Genomic DNA, 16,755 nt, shown 5'->3' on the forward strand with positions numbered 1-16,755 from the left:
GAGAGCCGCTGTTGATAATTACATGGCAGTTGCAAGCAAAACTCAACCTCCGTGGCGTAATCTACGCTCTCCTCGCTTCTCCCTGTACATGAAGACGGGATTGGTCGCGCTTCGTGGCGTCCTGAGGGTTTTCTGAAAACAGCTCGGTGTTTCAACTTCTTACTGCCTGATCATGATCAGGAATATATCTGTCAACTATTTCTAGAATCTAATTTGGAAATCTTTAAACAAATAGACGGTTCATCACGAGAAGACACAATCATTACCCACTAAGTAAAACGTAAATTCTTCTTTTATTATTATTGTATTGGATTATTATTACATCAAGATTCTAAAAAATACCAATGTGTCAAGAAGTCCTATACAATCACTATATCTCCTCACCATGCATGCACCTTCTTGACCTCGCGGAAAGTAATACAAACCCTAAGCCAAGCCTAGCCTAATAAGCCAAGCCAAGCCTAATAAGCCAAGCCAAGCCTAATAAGCCTAGCCTAGCCTAAGATCTCGCGGAAATTAAAGAAACAATCATCAGAGGCCGCCTACATAGCCGGAAGAATGTTTTTGATGATGAAAAAAGCGCACAAACCGACTGCGACAGCAAAAAGTAAGACACAGAAGAACTCGGCGGCCGGAGAAATGTGACCGATAGGAGCCTTGATGGGGCGGATGATCAGCCTTTGATTCCTTCCACGGCCGACCGTCTCCACCGTACAGATGCGAGAGTAACCGCGGGCAATGAATCCTCTCAAGTTTTCGAAGCCGAGCGCTTGGTGATCGATTTCGAAGCCAGTCTCGAAGCGGAAATCTTGTTTGAGAGACGCCAGTGGATATCCGTCGTCCCAACTTCTTTCAGTCTGGCGGAGGCGGTCAAGCAGATTGAGAAACCACACCTCAAAGTAAAGCAGCCAGTCAGGTCTCTGTTCGGTGGCCGCAGTGGCGGTTCCTTCCATGATGTGCAAGAAGCACGGAAACAAGAGAAAAGCGAGAAGGAGAACGAAAGAAGATGTGAGAGAAAGAAAGAAGATGAGAGAGAGAGGCAGAGATGTAGAGGGTTTCTGGGAAGTTTTGGGAAGTTCAGAGAGAATCAAAGTTGAAGGCCAGAGTGCTATGAAGAACTATGAAGAAATGAACTAGCTACGTACTGCTATATATACTCTCTCTCTCTCTCTCTCTCACTCTCACACTCTCCCTCTCTCTCTCTCTCTCTCTCTCTCTAATTACACTGATCAGTTAAAACCGCCTCTAATTAACAAACTTATCAACGGAAGCGAACCGCCTTTAACAAACTCATCAACGGAAGTCGTTATCCAATAACACTCGGGCATTGTCTGCAGGGGTAAAATAGGAACTTCAAAATACTGGGATTGGGTAGGAAGAGACATTAATTGGTACAAATAGAAGCACCCGTAACTAATAACTGAACTCTCGCGCCAAAATTCTTCCCCTACCCGAGAAGGGGTGGCAATTTCAACCCAACCCCATTAACCGGACCGGACCCAACTCATCCGTTTAAATCAACATTTGGGAGGAGACTTGATGGATCGGGTTGTTAACATTCCGCCTTATCAAATTAAGACGGTTTGAACCTAGGGTTATACATGATTTGAAAATCCTAGCTACACCATGCATTCAACAAAAATATCGAATGGACCTGTTAATCAATCGTTTTTTCTGTCTGGTCAGGTGAATCCGCAAACCCATTAACCATCCGTTAACTTAGGGTGTTTTTGTAATTTCGTTAAAATAAAAAACCTATTCTCCCCTCCCGTCGCCTTCGATTCTCAGACTTACACAGTTACAAAATTCAAGCAAACCTCCAAAAGTACAGAATTACCAAAAGAATTATAAGATATAAATCATTCAATTATACATCGAGCGCAGGTATAAAGAAGTCGGTCTGTTGATGTTGCTCAAGCCATGGTATCCGCCTTCGACCGAAATATAGCTCCGAGACTAAATATATCCTCCGGCCATGTTACAACCGAGCACCAAAAATCCCGGTCAAACCTCCCCACTAGACACAAAACTTAAGACTGCCCATTCTCGCTACCAATTTCCAGAAGATCATGAAAAATGCAGAGAGAGCTCCAACGACGTGCCAAATTATGCAAAAGTCCTTCCGCCTTCAAATCACTCTTCTGCTTATAGCTGGAAACAAAGGCAAAAGTACCGAAATTACAGTCCAGCAAAAGCACAAATTAAAAAGCACAAATTAACGCAAATATTTAGACAGTATCTGTGAGCTTTTGATTCTACGTGTAAATACAGAAAAGAGCAGGATTTTCAAATCAACAGGCTGATAAGACAAAGCTCATCTATGTGGGTATGCACCCATATGAACAAAGAGAAGGCATAGAACTGATAGATATATGTTATCTTGTTCCTCTAACGAGCATAGTAACTTTCTGTGCTCTGATAGTTGGGAGGGACATATCCCAAACTTAAATTAAATTTTCCAAATAACCTATAGAAGTTGAACCTTTACCTCTCACAGCACAGAAACCCCGGACGTCATGCAAAGCTTGAAATCTGCACCCCCACTAAGCACAGTATCACCTTTCCACCAGTCGGCGCAGAGTGCCTGATTACAGCAAAGATCACCGAATTATAAAAAGTAGATTGAATTTTTGAACACTGACGGAAAAAGAAAAGAAAAAAGATAGAAAGAAAGAATAACATTGCACCTTGTCCTTGTGTGAATCAAAGATAAACAAGGGCCACTGCAAGAGAAAACACTATTATTGAGTAACGAATTTATCTAAAGTTCATGCTGGGCAGCAGTCGTGAACTGTTGTTAGAAAACAAAAACAAGAAGAAAACATACAGCAGTTCTCGTATCCCACAGCATAACTTTTCCATCATGAGATGCAGAGACTAAATGAAACGGAGACTTGTCATGCCACTTGCATGCCGTAACCCAAGAAGTGTGAGATGAGAAAGTTTTGATAGAAGCAGAAGTTCCTACAAAAATAATAAAAGCTTTTATGTCAGATGCTTGTGTTCTTTAGTTTGTTTGTGTGCATGGAAGAGAGAAAGAGAGAACATAACACTTGACTCATCTAACGGACCTGGTTTACGAGGATCCCATACCCTAACAATGGGGTCAGAACCACCAGCAGCAATCAAAGCAGAACCTTCACCTCCAATATCAATGCAGTTGAGTACTTTATCATGGTACTGTCACCAGGAGAATGTTTATCATACAAACATTTAATAACTCTGAGAGAGCCAATGCCACATATTGAGTGATTTGATGCCACAGAACGAATGCAAGCATGATTATGAAAAAGACTTCAGACAACAGAATGCTAAGGCTATTTGTACTTACTATTGTCGACGTGGCTGTGCCTCTCTCAACATTCCACTCTTTAATAGAATGGTCCCATGATGCAGAATAGATTGTTTTAGGCTCCGGCCACTTTACAGAAGATACACATTGTGTATGACCTACTAGAGAAGAAACAGCCTCCTCCTGTGACGTAATATAATGTATAATAACTATCAATAACAGGAAAAACAATCTGGCTCACTAAAATCTTAATATTATAATATTTTCAGAAGAAAAAAAAAATTGTCAAAAAGGACACAAGCTAGTCTAATTTAAAATGAAATTTTGGAAAAAGTAAAGTGACATAGGATGTCAGAACAGGATGATTGATGCAATAATCTTTTAAATCTTAATAAAAAGGAAACATTTCATTCATTTCTAGCTCAACAACTCTCAAAGAAATAACCAAGCCGTTAGACATCCCGTTCAAAGAAATAATTGAACCTCTTTTTCTTACATAGATATTTCCTTTAAATGACAATCTTTCCATTACTTATGGCAGAACCAAAGAAACCATCAAGAATTCACTAGTGCAAAAATTTCAATCGATAACAAAGTGTTAAGCGATTTGTTAGGGGGAAGTTGTATATACCGTGTGCACCCTGAGTTAAATATTTAATAAGCTTGTGCCCACTTAGTCAACTGAATGTCACCCCAAAATTATTAAACCCCTTTATATAAAATAATAAACGCATATCACATACCTCCAACTGCAATTCCTTTTCTTGACCAATCTTTTTTCTCTTCTTTGTTGACACAGTATCACCTTCTGCATCAGGCTCATTTGTCTGCCATAAATTGATAGTGGAATCCCAAGAGCCTGAACATACCTAAGCATATGTAAGAAGACAAAAGAAAAGGTAAATTATAGACTTATGCCAAAGCCCAATCTCACATACACTACTTGTCAAATTATATATTGGGCTTGTCAAATTATATGTTGGAAATCAGAAGTAGACAAGACCATGTTTCCAGAGGTCTGAGCAGCAACACTTTGAACAGCAGCTGTATGTCCATGTAAAATTTTGAATGCTCTTATCCTCAAAGGATTTTTTCGGGTCTCTTCTGCATTGAACTTTCCCAAAAAACAAATAATAAAGATTTAGTATACACGTCATACTATCCTTATGAAAACAGTATGGTCATCCAATTACCTTCCACAGCCTCAGTGTCCGATCTTTCGAAGCAGTAGCCACGGTAACACTTTCTCCACCTGCATAAAAAAATGAATACCAGCTTAAGCACTTCCGACAAGATAGATACTGGGAACTGCACTACCCAAGCAGCTAACATGTAAAGACCACCTCCCTAACACAAACAGAAATTCATGCACAGAAGTATCCCATTAGACATGAAAAGGTTTTCAAATCCAAAGGCAAAGACAATGAGGATGCCATAATAACTCGGTCCTCTAAAGGCCAGAACTGAAAAATTGTAAGTAGTTGACAGTGCCAATTGACATTCACTAGAGAACTGATAACAACAGTATCCTGGCCATATTCAACAAGGAATAAGCCAATCATGAACACTTATATCTTATAGCTACCTTTTGGATTGATTATACTAACTGAAGTAACAGGTCCACTGTGTCCTTCCATTATATGTGTACATGCCCCAGGGGCTTTCCACACCCTAAAAGATGATAAATTCAAAAAATCAGATATCAAGCGTATTATGTATCTGCATAAGAAATCGCAAGGTATACAAGAAAAGAAGAAAAAAATTAGTGCAATTACCTTCCCAAGCCATCATAGCAGCCTGTCAAAAAGAACCTGCCACATAATACAAATTACAGGAGTTTCAAACTACTTTAGGGCCAAAACAAGAATATCAAATTTAGAATAATGTTTTCAGAGATAACTTCATATTGTGCTGGGATGCAAGAAAATATATCCAATGAATAGCAAACATTCTGAAAAAGGACAATTGGAGGTTTCCTCTGAAGAGATTTGGAGTTGAACTGAAAGGAGCTACTCCATGCTACCTTATTTAATAGTACAAGGACCTAACTAAAACTCCCCAGCTCAAATAAATTACTCTAACTTTAAATTTTATTAGCAACAGATATATCCTTATCGTTTACTTACATCACCTAGCATCATGTGAACAGTAAATTAATTTGAGAGGTGATAACCCAAGCCATGCAGATTGTAGGATAAGAAATGAAGCAATGAAGTGCACATTACAAATTGTGATGTGCGTACCTGGGACTAGAACCATCAACTGCACTAACCCATTCATTATGTAAAGAAGGTTCTTCTTCTTTCCGTGGGACCACAGCCCGTATATATTCTATCTCCAATATCCTCTCCTGTCATAGTCATAAACCCATCATTAGATATCAAATAAGAAGGCGGATAAAATGACAATGATGAAAATTACTTCTCTCAAATCAGCTTGTTAGAGCAACATATGCAACCCTAGAGCTGCACTTGACACTAAAGTTAAAAATGCACCCAAAAAAAACCCTAATTCCAAACTCAACCAGTAAATTTAAACGCAATAAATAATCGGTGAAATCAATTTTTCATAGTTGTGAAACCGAAAAAAATAATTGAAAAACTCATATTATGTGGCTAACTGGAATAATTTATCCAATTAACTTAACTCTTGTTGGTTTCTTAGCCCCAGTTTGGATTCAGAACTTCAATACAGGATTTAATGGTATACGGGATGTACAAATCCCAAATCTTTCAAGTATCCCATTTGGCAACTCTGAAACTAAATTTCCTGAGTTCAATTTACGCCTAACAAGGTGTAGTTCAGAAAACCCCGCTAACGAATGGAAATCTATGTTTCTTTTTCTCAAAGTTTACTTCAGTTTGTTTTATCAGAAAACTTATGCACACAATTCACACAACAAATTGCAAATTGAATCCGAAAAATTGGAGATACACACCGCGGAAATGTTCTTGGCAAGAAGGAACTTTTCGAGCGACATCCGAACCAGCTCATTCTTGATAAGGAAATCGAAAGGCTCCGATTCCCAATCAGGGTTTCCTGATCACAATCACCAATCAAAGTTTCAGAACACCAAAAAGTAATATCCTTTTTTTAGAGAATCAACGGCGGAGGGAAAAACACGTGTAAGCACATGAGAGGCTACCTGATGTAATGAGGTTGTTGACGACGGTGGAGAGGCCGAAGCGGGTGAGACTGGCGGGGATGGATATGGAGGATTCTGGAACTTTGTAGGGGTGGCGGAGGTCCGTTTTGAAGCGGACGAGGACCAACAGCGACCGCTCTTCGGAATTTCCGTCGGCGTCCATCTCTTTGCTTCTGGCGGAAGAGATTGTAGAGAGAGAAAGAGGAGGAGGTGGAGAGAGAGAGAGAGAGAGAGAGAGAGAGAGAGAGAGAGAGAGTTGGTAGCAGGCTAGCAGCAGGGTTTAAGACAAAAGCGAGGGAAGGAAACTAGGGTTTAGTAACTGAAAGTAACAAGAGCCGTTCGCAACGCACCGTTTTGGTTAGGAGAGAAAATTATTTTTCCAATATTTAGTGGATTTTTGAACCTATAATTATTTAGTTCTTTAAAATATATGATAGAAATTTAGTAAATAAGAAGACAAATAATATATTAGCTAGAGCAATGTTATGTTCCTGCACCAAGCTCGAATCTTCTCTCGTTGTTTAAATTAATTTAAAGTACAATGTGAGTAAACATTTAAAGCTTAAAATACACTAATGTTCTAAATGAAACCTGAATTATCTAAGCATTGGAAGTAGAAATAAATTTGACTATGGATTTGAGCCATAGTACATGGTTTTAAAAAACCGTATGATTTTCCCGATCTATATAAAGTAGGTTTACCGAATGGTATCTAGGTTAGGCTATAATAGCGCATATTATTCAATAGTATAAGTTTTATGCAAGATCTAACTGTTACAAAAATTTATTGTTCTATTAGATTCATATATGCAAGATCTAACTATTAATTTTTCGGATCACTCAATCATACGCACCACAAAACAAACATTGCAATTTTTCTTTCATATTATGTTAGAAGTGTGAAGAAAAAAATAAGATTGCAAGTATCTATAAGTCTGTTGCAATTTTACTAAGTGAAAGATGCAAACCAATATTTTTTGTATTTTTCAATAGAAGTGATATTAGTTAAGGGAAATTCGAACACAAGACTTGTATATTGAACTATTTAATCGTAATTATTTTTTGTCTCTAATATTCATAATATTTCTTGGCTAGCTGTTCAATCTCTTATTAATAATATTTAATCGTAATTATTTTTTTATCCCATTAAGTGTGATCGGTTGTATAAATTATATAACGCCATTACACTTGGTTTTGCGCTAAGTCTTCCATTAGCTTACAACTATAAAAAGAAGTGTTTGAAGAAAAACTTAGTATTGCTAAGAAGAAGAACGAGCCTCTTAGCAGGGAGTAAGTCCCATAATTCTGCCACAAAGGACCAGAGGTGGGATTCTCTCAGCAACGACCGTTCCGAGCAAACTCTGCGATTAGTTTTGCAACGGAGGCGGGATTATCAACGTGAGGGAGATGACCGTTATCCGGTATTAGCCGCATGATTGCAGACGGAAGCTCACAACGCAGCCTCTGCATTTTGATTACAACAAGAAGAAGACTCATTAAGTAATGCATATATGTTGACATCTTAGCATGTGTTCTGGTTTCTACTTTATAGCAACCGGGAATGTCAGTGGTCGCACAATACATTTCGCCTCAAGTTTTCCAAAACGCTTCAAACAGGCTTATCGAGTATTTGCAACGATTTTGAAGTAGGGTTTGCAATCTCTCGTGCGCTTTTTAAGATTAAGAGAATAAATTAAGTCCTCCGTCTTAAAATGATTGCGAAACATGCTTGGTTTAAGTACGACAGGAAAAGTTAAGTAGCAAGTAGGAGCTCAAAACTCACCAATATTTGTTTGTAGCTAATAATATTGTCTTGCTCGCTGCAAATCACTAGTACTTTCTGCTTCACCTGTAAAATAAAATTTCAGAATACAAGCTTACTATTGCCTACCCGACTTGCGGAATTCTGCATACCACTTATATACCGTACTCATTAAGATGGCGAGAGTTTACCTGTTTTATTTGGGAAACGACATTATAGCCTCCACTAGTCATAAAACTGACCGTTGCATCTTTCCACCAAGGCAGCAAACAGTGTAAGCGTCCAACCTAAATATGGCACGATCTCCGTTAGCTTTCCATTACACTTACTTCAAAAATCTAAGACAAAGATGCCAAGATAAAAATTTCGATAATATACTAGATGCCTGTTTCAGTTGGAACTTGAGTATATTAACAGAAAGATTATCTTACATTAGTCCAATCAAAGGTTGTAGCTAATGAAATGTTGTTGAAGGCCAGCATATTAGCGTAGAAGCGTAGAGGGGTGCTCTTCAATAAAGAAACCTGGTGAATAAAAAGATCAGAACATTAGGCAAGCGAGCTAAGAGAATTCACATAGGGTTGAAATACCCCTGTAAGGGGACACCAACCCCAGCGTAGGCCACAACTTTAGGTAACTTTGCCATGTCTCCGATGCCTTCTGCGTAGACGTTTGCATTGATTAAAACCAGCTTTTCAACCTGAAAATAGAAAATAAGAATTAAATTTATCAAATGCACACTATATAATTTCTGAAACAACACATCTGGAGCTAAGGAGCTCAATATGATAGACGCTCACAGCTACTGGATAGTGGTATGCAAAGTCAATTGCAACAGAACCACCAAGGCTTGGTCCAACTAATACCATCGGTCTTCTGATGTAGGACTTCCAAAACTATAATTCGAATGTGAAATCCAATTATATCTCTGAACTCAAACAATAAGATTAGATTCGAATTTTCTCTACAGATGATGAAAAATGTAGACCATTTTTTACTTAAAGTAATTAACATAACAAAATATCAAAACCATTGCAGATAGACCGAAACAATATTCACTGGAGCAACAAAAGAATAAGGAAAAGAAAATCATACTGCATATATACCTGATAGAGGTGATGCCGCTTGGATGCTACGCTGCATGGTGGACACCTTTCTAGTATAGATAACAGATAAAAAATGATTAAACCGATTAACATTAAGCACTTGTTGCAATAAAGAGACTGGAAGTATATAATCATATCCAGCTGGGAAAAAAAAAAAAGAACAATGAGGAAAAGGCAGGTAAACGAACCTAAATCAGAGAAGCCCCATCCAAGGACATCAACGGCCCAAGCCTCCAAACCGGCCTCTTCAAGCAGGGGGTACGCGCACCTCCATTCTAAACAAGAGCTAAAAGATACAAACATGATGAAACCTGTTCAGCACGAAATCACCTTGTAACGGGTTAATCGACAATTTGTAAGCATTACAAACCTGTCAAAGCAATGGAGGAGAACCACCGGATTGATCTCACATTGTTTTAGAGGCCTTACACAACTACTCATGATACAACTTTCCGATGACGCAATCTGCAATCGCAACCGGCTTGCCCCATTAGTCACACTATGTTAGCAGGGGTAATACCCCTACATTAAAGAGAGATATGAGAAATTATTCAGAGTCAATGAGTAACTTCAAAGTGGATGAGAAAATTTCATCACATGCTACGTGCCATGTGCCACATACAGTTTCAATGAATATGTCAACTCAACCACTTACTATTCCTAGCAAAGGTTATCTCTCTAACTTTTGCCTATTTATAACACATTATCAGCACAACTCTCTAACCTTAACTAGTTCTCATTTCCCTTCACTGAAAAGAAAAAAAAATGCTTCGTCCAAGGATTTTCTTGTTCTTCTTCTTCATCTGCCTCATCTGCATGATGTGCCCGCTCGAAGAATGGCTAGCACCATGCCTGCTTGTCGTTCCCAATTTAACAATTACTTATATCTTTGATTTCTTGTTTGGTGTAGTTCCTGATTACTAACCCAGTGTTTATTTATGTTAATTTTACTGCAATCAAAGACGGTGCGGTACAATTGCCTATCTTGAGCTGTAAATTTAATTTTATTGCAATTTTAGGTGGTGTGGTATAATCGTCCACCTTACTCTACATATTTAAATTTTCCTACTGTTTGAGTGGTGTGGAATAATCGCTCATCCTATGCTTACTTCAACGAGAATAGTGCGGTACAATCGCCCTCCTCATTAATCATGTAAATCTCGAGCGTGAAGTTTCGAGCGCTTATCATTTTGACCGGAAGATCAAAAATGAAAAATTTGTAAGAACCAAAAGTTCTAACACTATATTCCTCTAGAAATACATATTATTGCAAGTTCTTACACATCCCATTTTTCTTTCAGAAAATAAAAGAAAATGGCGAACTTGGTAAAGCTTGATTTTGTTGTCCTAGATATTATTGGGAAGAACTACCGTACCCGGGTAGTGGACACCAAGATCCATTTGGAGGCATGGAATCTTAGAGAAACCATTAGGGAGGAAAACAATGCATCCTCTCAAGATTGGGCGATGGCCATGATCTTTATCCGTCGCCATCTTAATGAAGGACCAAAGAGCAAGTACCTAATGGTTGAAGATCCATTAGCTCTCTGGAAGGCATTGAGAAACATATACAATCATTAGAAAATGGTGATTCTTCCAATGGCTCGTTATGAGTGGACTCACCTAAGGATCCAGGGTTTCAAATCAAAGGTTGAGTACAATTTTGCGATGTTCAAAATTAGCTCCCAGATGAAGCTCTATGGGGAAACCATCACAGAGGAAGATATGCTGGAAAAGACTTTCAACACCTTTCATGCCTCAAACATGCTCCTGAAGCAACAATATAGAGAGCAAGGCTTCACTGAATACAACTAGCTGATATCTGTGCTCCTGGTAGCTGAACAAAACAATGAGCTCCTGATGAAAAATAATTAGTCCCGACCTATTGAATCTGCACCATTCCCAAAAGTGAATGCTGCTTTCATTGACATGAACACCACATCCTTTGGTGGCAATAATCATAAACGAGGACGTGGCCACAAACGAGGCTGGTGGAACGGGAAATGCAAGAATCATGGTGTCTAGTTTCACAACTAGGTTCCAATGCATAATTTAGGCCCAAGCTTCAAAAATGTAAATCGCCACAAAGGTAAAGCTCATATGAACAATGCTCCTAGAAACTTTGAAGGAGCCTGTCATAGGTGTGGTGACAATAGGCACTGGGCTCGTACCTGTCGTACCTCGAAACATCTGGTGGATCTATATCAAGTCTCCCTCAAGAAAAAGAGTGTCGAGGCCAATTTCCTCGACCAGACTAGACCAATGGATATATCTGATCCAGTGTTCGACTTATTAGGGCAGTTGAACACAATCCACCTAGATGTCTTCGACTTCATTGTGGAAAGAAGGAATGAAGTGTATCGGTCCGATTGAATCATTTATGCTTGATGTACTTTTATTATTCTGAACTTGTAGTTTAAAACTCGCATTTCAATTCAATAAAAGTGGCATTTAAATTTCCTTTTATTATGAATAAATTGTTTTTAACCGTGATCCCCTTTACTCAGAAAGCATGGATAAAAACTATGGTTATTCTCAAAACAAGAGAAATAACAGAGATATTTGTCTTGCAGACAGCGCAACCACGCATACAATACTTTGAGATCGAAAGTATTTCTCAAGCTTGATGCTTACAAAAGTAAGGGTAACAACAATATCAGGCCAATCAGATGTAATTGAAGACTCAGGAAAAGCCCAGATCTGTTACCAAATGGAACAATATTGTCCATACAAAATGCGTTATTCGCTACTCGATCTACTTGAAATTTGTTGAGTTTTAAAGACATACGTTTAAATGGATACCATATTGAAACGAAAAGTGCAGAAAATGTGGAGTATCTATGCATTACCTCCAATGATACCCAGAAGCGTATATTGGAGAAGTTGCATGGTTTGTTAAGCGGATTGTATTATACATACATAAAGACAATTGAATCACATACTGTCATGAACCAAAAGTTCATTGATTCAAAGGTTTACATGCTTTGGCATGACCGTCTGGGTCATCCAGGATCCACCATGATACGTATGATCATTACCAACTCGAATGGACATCGATTATTAAGCAGACACATTGTTATCTCAAATGATAATCCTTGCAAGGTTTGTTCTCAAAGGAAGTTGGTGATTAGATCATCACAACTAAAGGTTGATGTTGAATCCCCATCATTTTTGCAAAGAATTCAAGGGGATATTTGTGGGCCTATTCAACCATCTTGTGGACCATTTCGATATTTTATGGTTTTGGTTGATGCATTTACCCAATAGTCACATGTTTGTCTCTTGTCTACTCGAAATGTAGCTTTTGCGAGATTTCTTGCTCATATAATTAAGTTGCGAGCACAATTCCCAAATCACCCCGTTAAGTCAATCCGACTTGATAACGTTGGTGAATTTACGTCTCAAACCTTTGATGATTCCTACATGGCATTGGGCATTGATGTTGAACACCCTGTTCCTCATATCCATATCCAAAATGGTCTAACAAAAGCATTTATCAAGCGGATTCAATTAATAGCTCGTACTCTGCTCATGAAAACAAAATTGCAAGTTTCTGCATGGGGACATGCCATCTTACTTGCTGCATCATTGGTTCGATTGAAACCTATAGCCAACCACCAATACTTCTCAGTACAACTCGTGTTTGGGCATCAGCCAAACATTTCACATTTACGAGTTTTTGGTTGTACTGTTTATGTGCCTATTGCACCACCATAATGCACTAAAATATGACCTCAGTGCAGACTGAGAATTTATATGGGTTTTGATTCACCATCTATCATTAGATATTTGGAACCCTTGACAAGTGATATGTTTACAGCTCGTTTTGCTGATTGTCACTTTGATAAGACAGTCTTCCCGTCATTAGGAGGAGAAAAGACCGTTCCAAAAGAACGGCAAAAGCTGACATGGGTTGTACCCACCTTGTCTCATTTTAATCCACGTAGCACTTAATGTGAAAATGAAGTGAAAATGATCGTTCATCTTCAAAGTATTGTTAATCAAATGCCAGATGCATTTAATGATGCTATGAAAGTGACAAAATCACATATACCAACTGAAAATGCACTGCTAGAATTGATGTCCCCATTGGACAAAATAAAGTGGCAGTGAATTATTCATTTGGTGCACGTCTGAAGCGTGGTAGACCCTTAGGTTCAAAAGATTTAGCCCCTCGAAAGAGAAAGACGAGGGCACTACTGAATCCAAATGAAATCATTCAGGAAGAGAAAATGAATGATAAATCCACAATTCATGATTTTGTACTTTCAGAAAAAGAAAATGTCCTTGATGAGACACATGTCCCTGAAGAGATAGAGGTACATAAAAGCAAGGAAATCTCCATAAATTATACATGTATTAATGAATTGTGGGATCAGAATGAAATAATCATCGACGATATGTTCGCATTCACAGTAGCCACTGAAATCATATTAAGTGATGATATTGAGCCTGTTCTGTTGATGAATGCAAACAGAGACAAAATAGGCCTAAGTAGATGCAATTCAAGTAGAATTCAATTCCTTAGAAAGGCGAAGTGTTTTTGGACTAGTAGTCCAAACTCCGTTTGATGTAAATCTCATGGGTTACAAATGGGTATTCACAAAAAAACGTAATCAGAAAAAACGAGATTGCAAGACATAAAGCACGACTCATTGCACAAGGTTTTTCACAAAGACCTGGAATTGATTATGAGGAGACATACTTTCCTGTAATGGACGCAATTACAATCCGTTACTTAATAAGTTTAGTGGTTTCGAAAAAACTTGACATGCGACTTATGGATGTCATCACTGCGTATCTATATGGAGAATTAGATACTGACATATACATGAACGTTCCAGAAGGACTTAAGTTGCCTAAAACAATTAACAAACCACGAGGTATGCTCTCAATCAAATGAAGGTGATCATTGTATTTGTATGGTTGTTATTACGGAAGTTGCTCTATAAATAAAGCATTCTGTGTATTATCAAAATACACACTGCGAAAGAAAGAACCAAAGAAATAATATCAGTATCTCTCCATCCCTCTCTTTATCTGCAATCCTTTGTGTTATAGATACTAAAGTTAAAGTGTGATATTTTGCACCCGCTTTGAACCTGTTCCTAGCAAAAGTTATCTTTTTAACTTTTGCCTATTTATAACAATACCTTTAGCTTGATTATTTTGTACTAACAAACCATAGTTTTATGCAAAGAATATTCCCACCATATGAAATGATTTTTATGACCGTGTATCGATCACTCCAAACTTGAGGGAGTTCACTGTTCACCATCCCACAAAGGGCAAAAAGTACTTATTCCTTTCGTTGAATCACGTCAAATAATCAAGTAAAAACAAAAATGCACTTATTCAACGACTTCCCAGTTTTGGCTGCAAGCTTAAGCATTTCCCAGCTTTTGAGTCAGACGTTCTTGAAGAAGATGATGAAAATGGTAAGAACAGAGAATCCCTTTAATCGGTAGAAAATTGATTTTCGCACATTCATTTTCTTCTAAAAACTTCTTAAGAAGTACACAAAAAGAAAAATAATAATAGCATGCATAAATTAGACATGGCATTCGTGTTGTGTTTCTCGTGTTCGTGTTATACTCAATAGCTTAACAGGTCGTGTCGTGTAATACCCGTTAAAGCAAATGAGTAATACGATCCGACCCGTTAATATTATCAGGTAATATGACCCGATCCGTTACCCGTTAAGAAAAATATATGTTAAATCAATAAAAATGAAAATGAAAAACATAATTTGACCAAAAAAAAATGTAAAACATAATACTAAATTAGTATATACATACTAAATTTCAGAGTTGATCCATTCATGAAAGTTGTAACGCTTTTCATTACGAGTGATTACCTTTTTCACACTTCTACAATAATTATTATTAATTTTGCACTCAAATAAAAAACATTGTTCATGAGATTTGGAGGGTTTTAAAAATCTAAACGACCATGTAACCATCATCTCAGCGTTATGGATGCAATTATAAACGTTTATTATGCTTTCACATCTTTCAGACTAATACATTAACGATTATGAATTTTGTTTATTTTGAACTCCTTTAAAAATACTATCCATGAGAGTTTGTATGGTTTTAAAAATTCAAACAATCATATACCCATCCTCAAAGCCTAGAGGATGCGACTACAAGCATTTACATATTTTTTCATATTTTTCGCAAATGTAAATTAATTATTATAATTTTTTTTAATGTGTTTGGTATTTTTAAATTATTTGATATTTTTATTTTTAATGTGTTTTATGATTTTTAATCTCAATCTTTGCCTATAATACCTATAAAAATAAATAAATAAATAAAACTTAAATTTTAAAATTTATATAGAATAATAATTAATAACAATATACATATTCATTATGTCTATTGTATTTTATAGTAAGTTTTTTTAGTAGTTTAAAAAAATTAAAATCATCAAAATAATTTTTTTCTTATCGTGTCGAAACAGGTTAACCACGTGTTATTCTTATGTAAACCTGTTAAAGATCCGTTATTAACGGGTTATTATCGTGTGACCCGATAATGATCCGATTAGTTATTGTGTTGATCCGAAACCTGTTATTTTCGTGTCCACATCATGTTAACGGATCGTGTAAAAAATTGTAAGGTCTATCAAAAATCATCTTCAAAATAAGCCCAAGTACTTCATGAAAAAATGTACATCATAATTAGTGGCATTAAGCATACATGTGTTATAACTTATATGTGAATTAGACCAGTTTACGAGCTCATCAAACTCCCTTTAGCTCTAAATTAGTAAAGTAGAATAGTGTAAACTATCGTTTTCGTAAAGAAACGAAATTAGTTAGATTAACAAAAATGAGAACGAGATTAGTGGGTTACCGACACAGGGAGCCTCTCCATCCTCTGAGCCAACTTTCTGGCATATGGGTCCTTAATTTTCTCAACCTCCTTTGGAAGAAACGATGGGAACCCATTATTTGTGCCTGCACCCCTCACATTGATCACCACACTCCTAAAGCTTCCATCTTTCTTTGCCATTAACGTACCCACCACCGCTTCCGGCAGTGGTGACGTTGGCGCACAGCACCACATTAGCGGCATCATTCTGATTCTTCCGTTGATCTGGCAGCAGCAGAACGCCGTGCGGATTGTGCAGCTGGTCTTTGCTTTCCACTGGAAGTGAAAAACTAGAGAGAGAATGTGCGCTGCCAAATGGAAAAACAAAACAAAACAGAAAGGAGAGGGGATCTCTACTTGGTTTACTTAGGGCGTGACAGCACAGTAAGGTGCTCAGAAATTTGTCAACTTCTTCAGAAATTTGTCAGCTTCTTTCAGAAATTTGTCAACTTTTACGGCCATAGTAAACTTACATGAAATACATTAAAAGTCACGTTGTTGAGATTTGATGTGAGGAAAAGTTTTTTCTACGTCGGTGAGGGACATGCCTTGTTATGAGCTTATATGGTATT

The 16,755-nt window shown here is 37.5% G+C and overlaps 2 protein-coding genes and 1 long non-coding RNA gene across 4 annotated transcripts; all 3 read right to left on the minus strand.

The window, feature by feature from the left end:
* Positions 1 to 1,544: 1,544 nt before the first annotated feature.
* LOC148689281 (uncharacterized) lies at positions 1,545 to 1,839 on the minus strand. The gene is made up of 2 exons (XR_015958164.1): positions 1,701 to 1,839; positions 1,545 to 1,654 (listed from the first exon to the last, which is right to left on the minus strand). It is a non-coding gene; the product is annotated as an uncharacterized LOC148689281 (long non-coding RNA).
* LOC137708514 (ribosome biogenesis protein WDR12 homolog) lies at positions 1,834 to 6,735 on the minus strand. The gene is made up of 14 exons (XM_068447610.2): positions 6,438 to 6,735; positions 6,231 to 6,331; positions 5,536 to 5,642; positions 5,068 to 5,103; positions 4,878 to 4,963; positions 4,486 to 4,544; positions 4,296 to 4,406; positions 4,036 to 4,161; positions 3,332 to 3,475; positions 3,072 to 3,180; positions 2,828 to 2,964; positions 2,688 to 2,723; positions 2,489 to 2,584; positions 1,834 to 2,151 (listed from the first exon to the last, which is right to left on the minus strand). Exons 1-13 carry the CDS (start codon positions 6,598 to 6,600, stop codon positions 2,492 to 2,494), a joined length of 1,308 nt encoding a protein of 435 aa, XP_068303711.2. The 5' UTR covers positions 6,601 to 6,735; the 3' UTR covers positions 1,834 to 2,151; positions 2,489 to 2,491.
* A 785-nt stretch (positions 6,736 to 7,520) lies between these two features.
* On the minus strand, positions 7,521 to 16,541 carry LOC137749186 (alpha/beta hydrolase domain-containing protein VTE7-like). 2 transcript variants are annotated; one of them, XM_088688807.1, is made up of 10 exons: positions 16,166 to 16,541; positions 9,676 to 9,770; positions 9,494 to 9,591; positions 9,306 to 9,355; positions 9,000 to 9,095; positions 8,828 to 8,899; positions 8,631 to 8,723; positions 8,391 to 8,486; positions 8,221 to 8,286; positions 7,521 to 7,901 (listed from the first exon to the last, which is right to left on the minus strand). In XM_088688807.1, the coding sequence occupies exons 1-10, from the start codon at positions 16,388 to 16,390 to the stop codon at positions 7,773 to 7,775; spliced, it is 1,020 nt and encodes a 339-aa protein (XP_088544933.1). In that variant the 5' UTR covers positions 16,391 to 16,541; the 3' UTR covers positions 7,521 to 7,772. The 2 variants fall into 2 exon arrangements, with proteins under 2 accessions (XP_088544933.1, XP_068345404.2); XM_068489303.2 differs by having other exon boundaries at positions 8,810 to 8,899; positions 16,166 to 16,539.
* Between the last annotated feature and the right edge of the window lie 214 nt (positions 16,542 to 16,755).

Source organism: Pyrus communis, chromosome 17, assembly GCF_041283825.1.
Source record: "Pyrus communis isolate YQ-2024b chromosome 17, ASM4128382v1, whole genome shotgun sequence".
In the NCBI taxonomy this organism is placed as follows: domain Eukaryota; kingdom Viridiplantae; phylum Streptophyta; class Magnoliopsida; order Rosales; family Rosaceae; genus Pyrus; species Pyrus communis.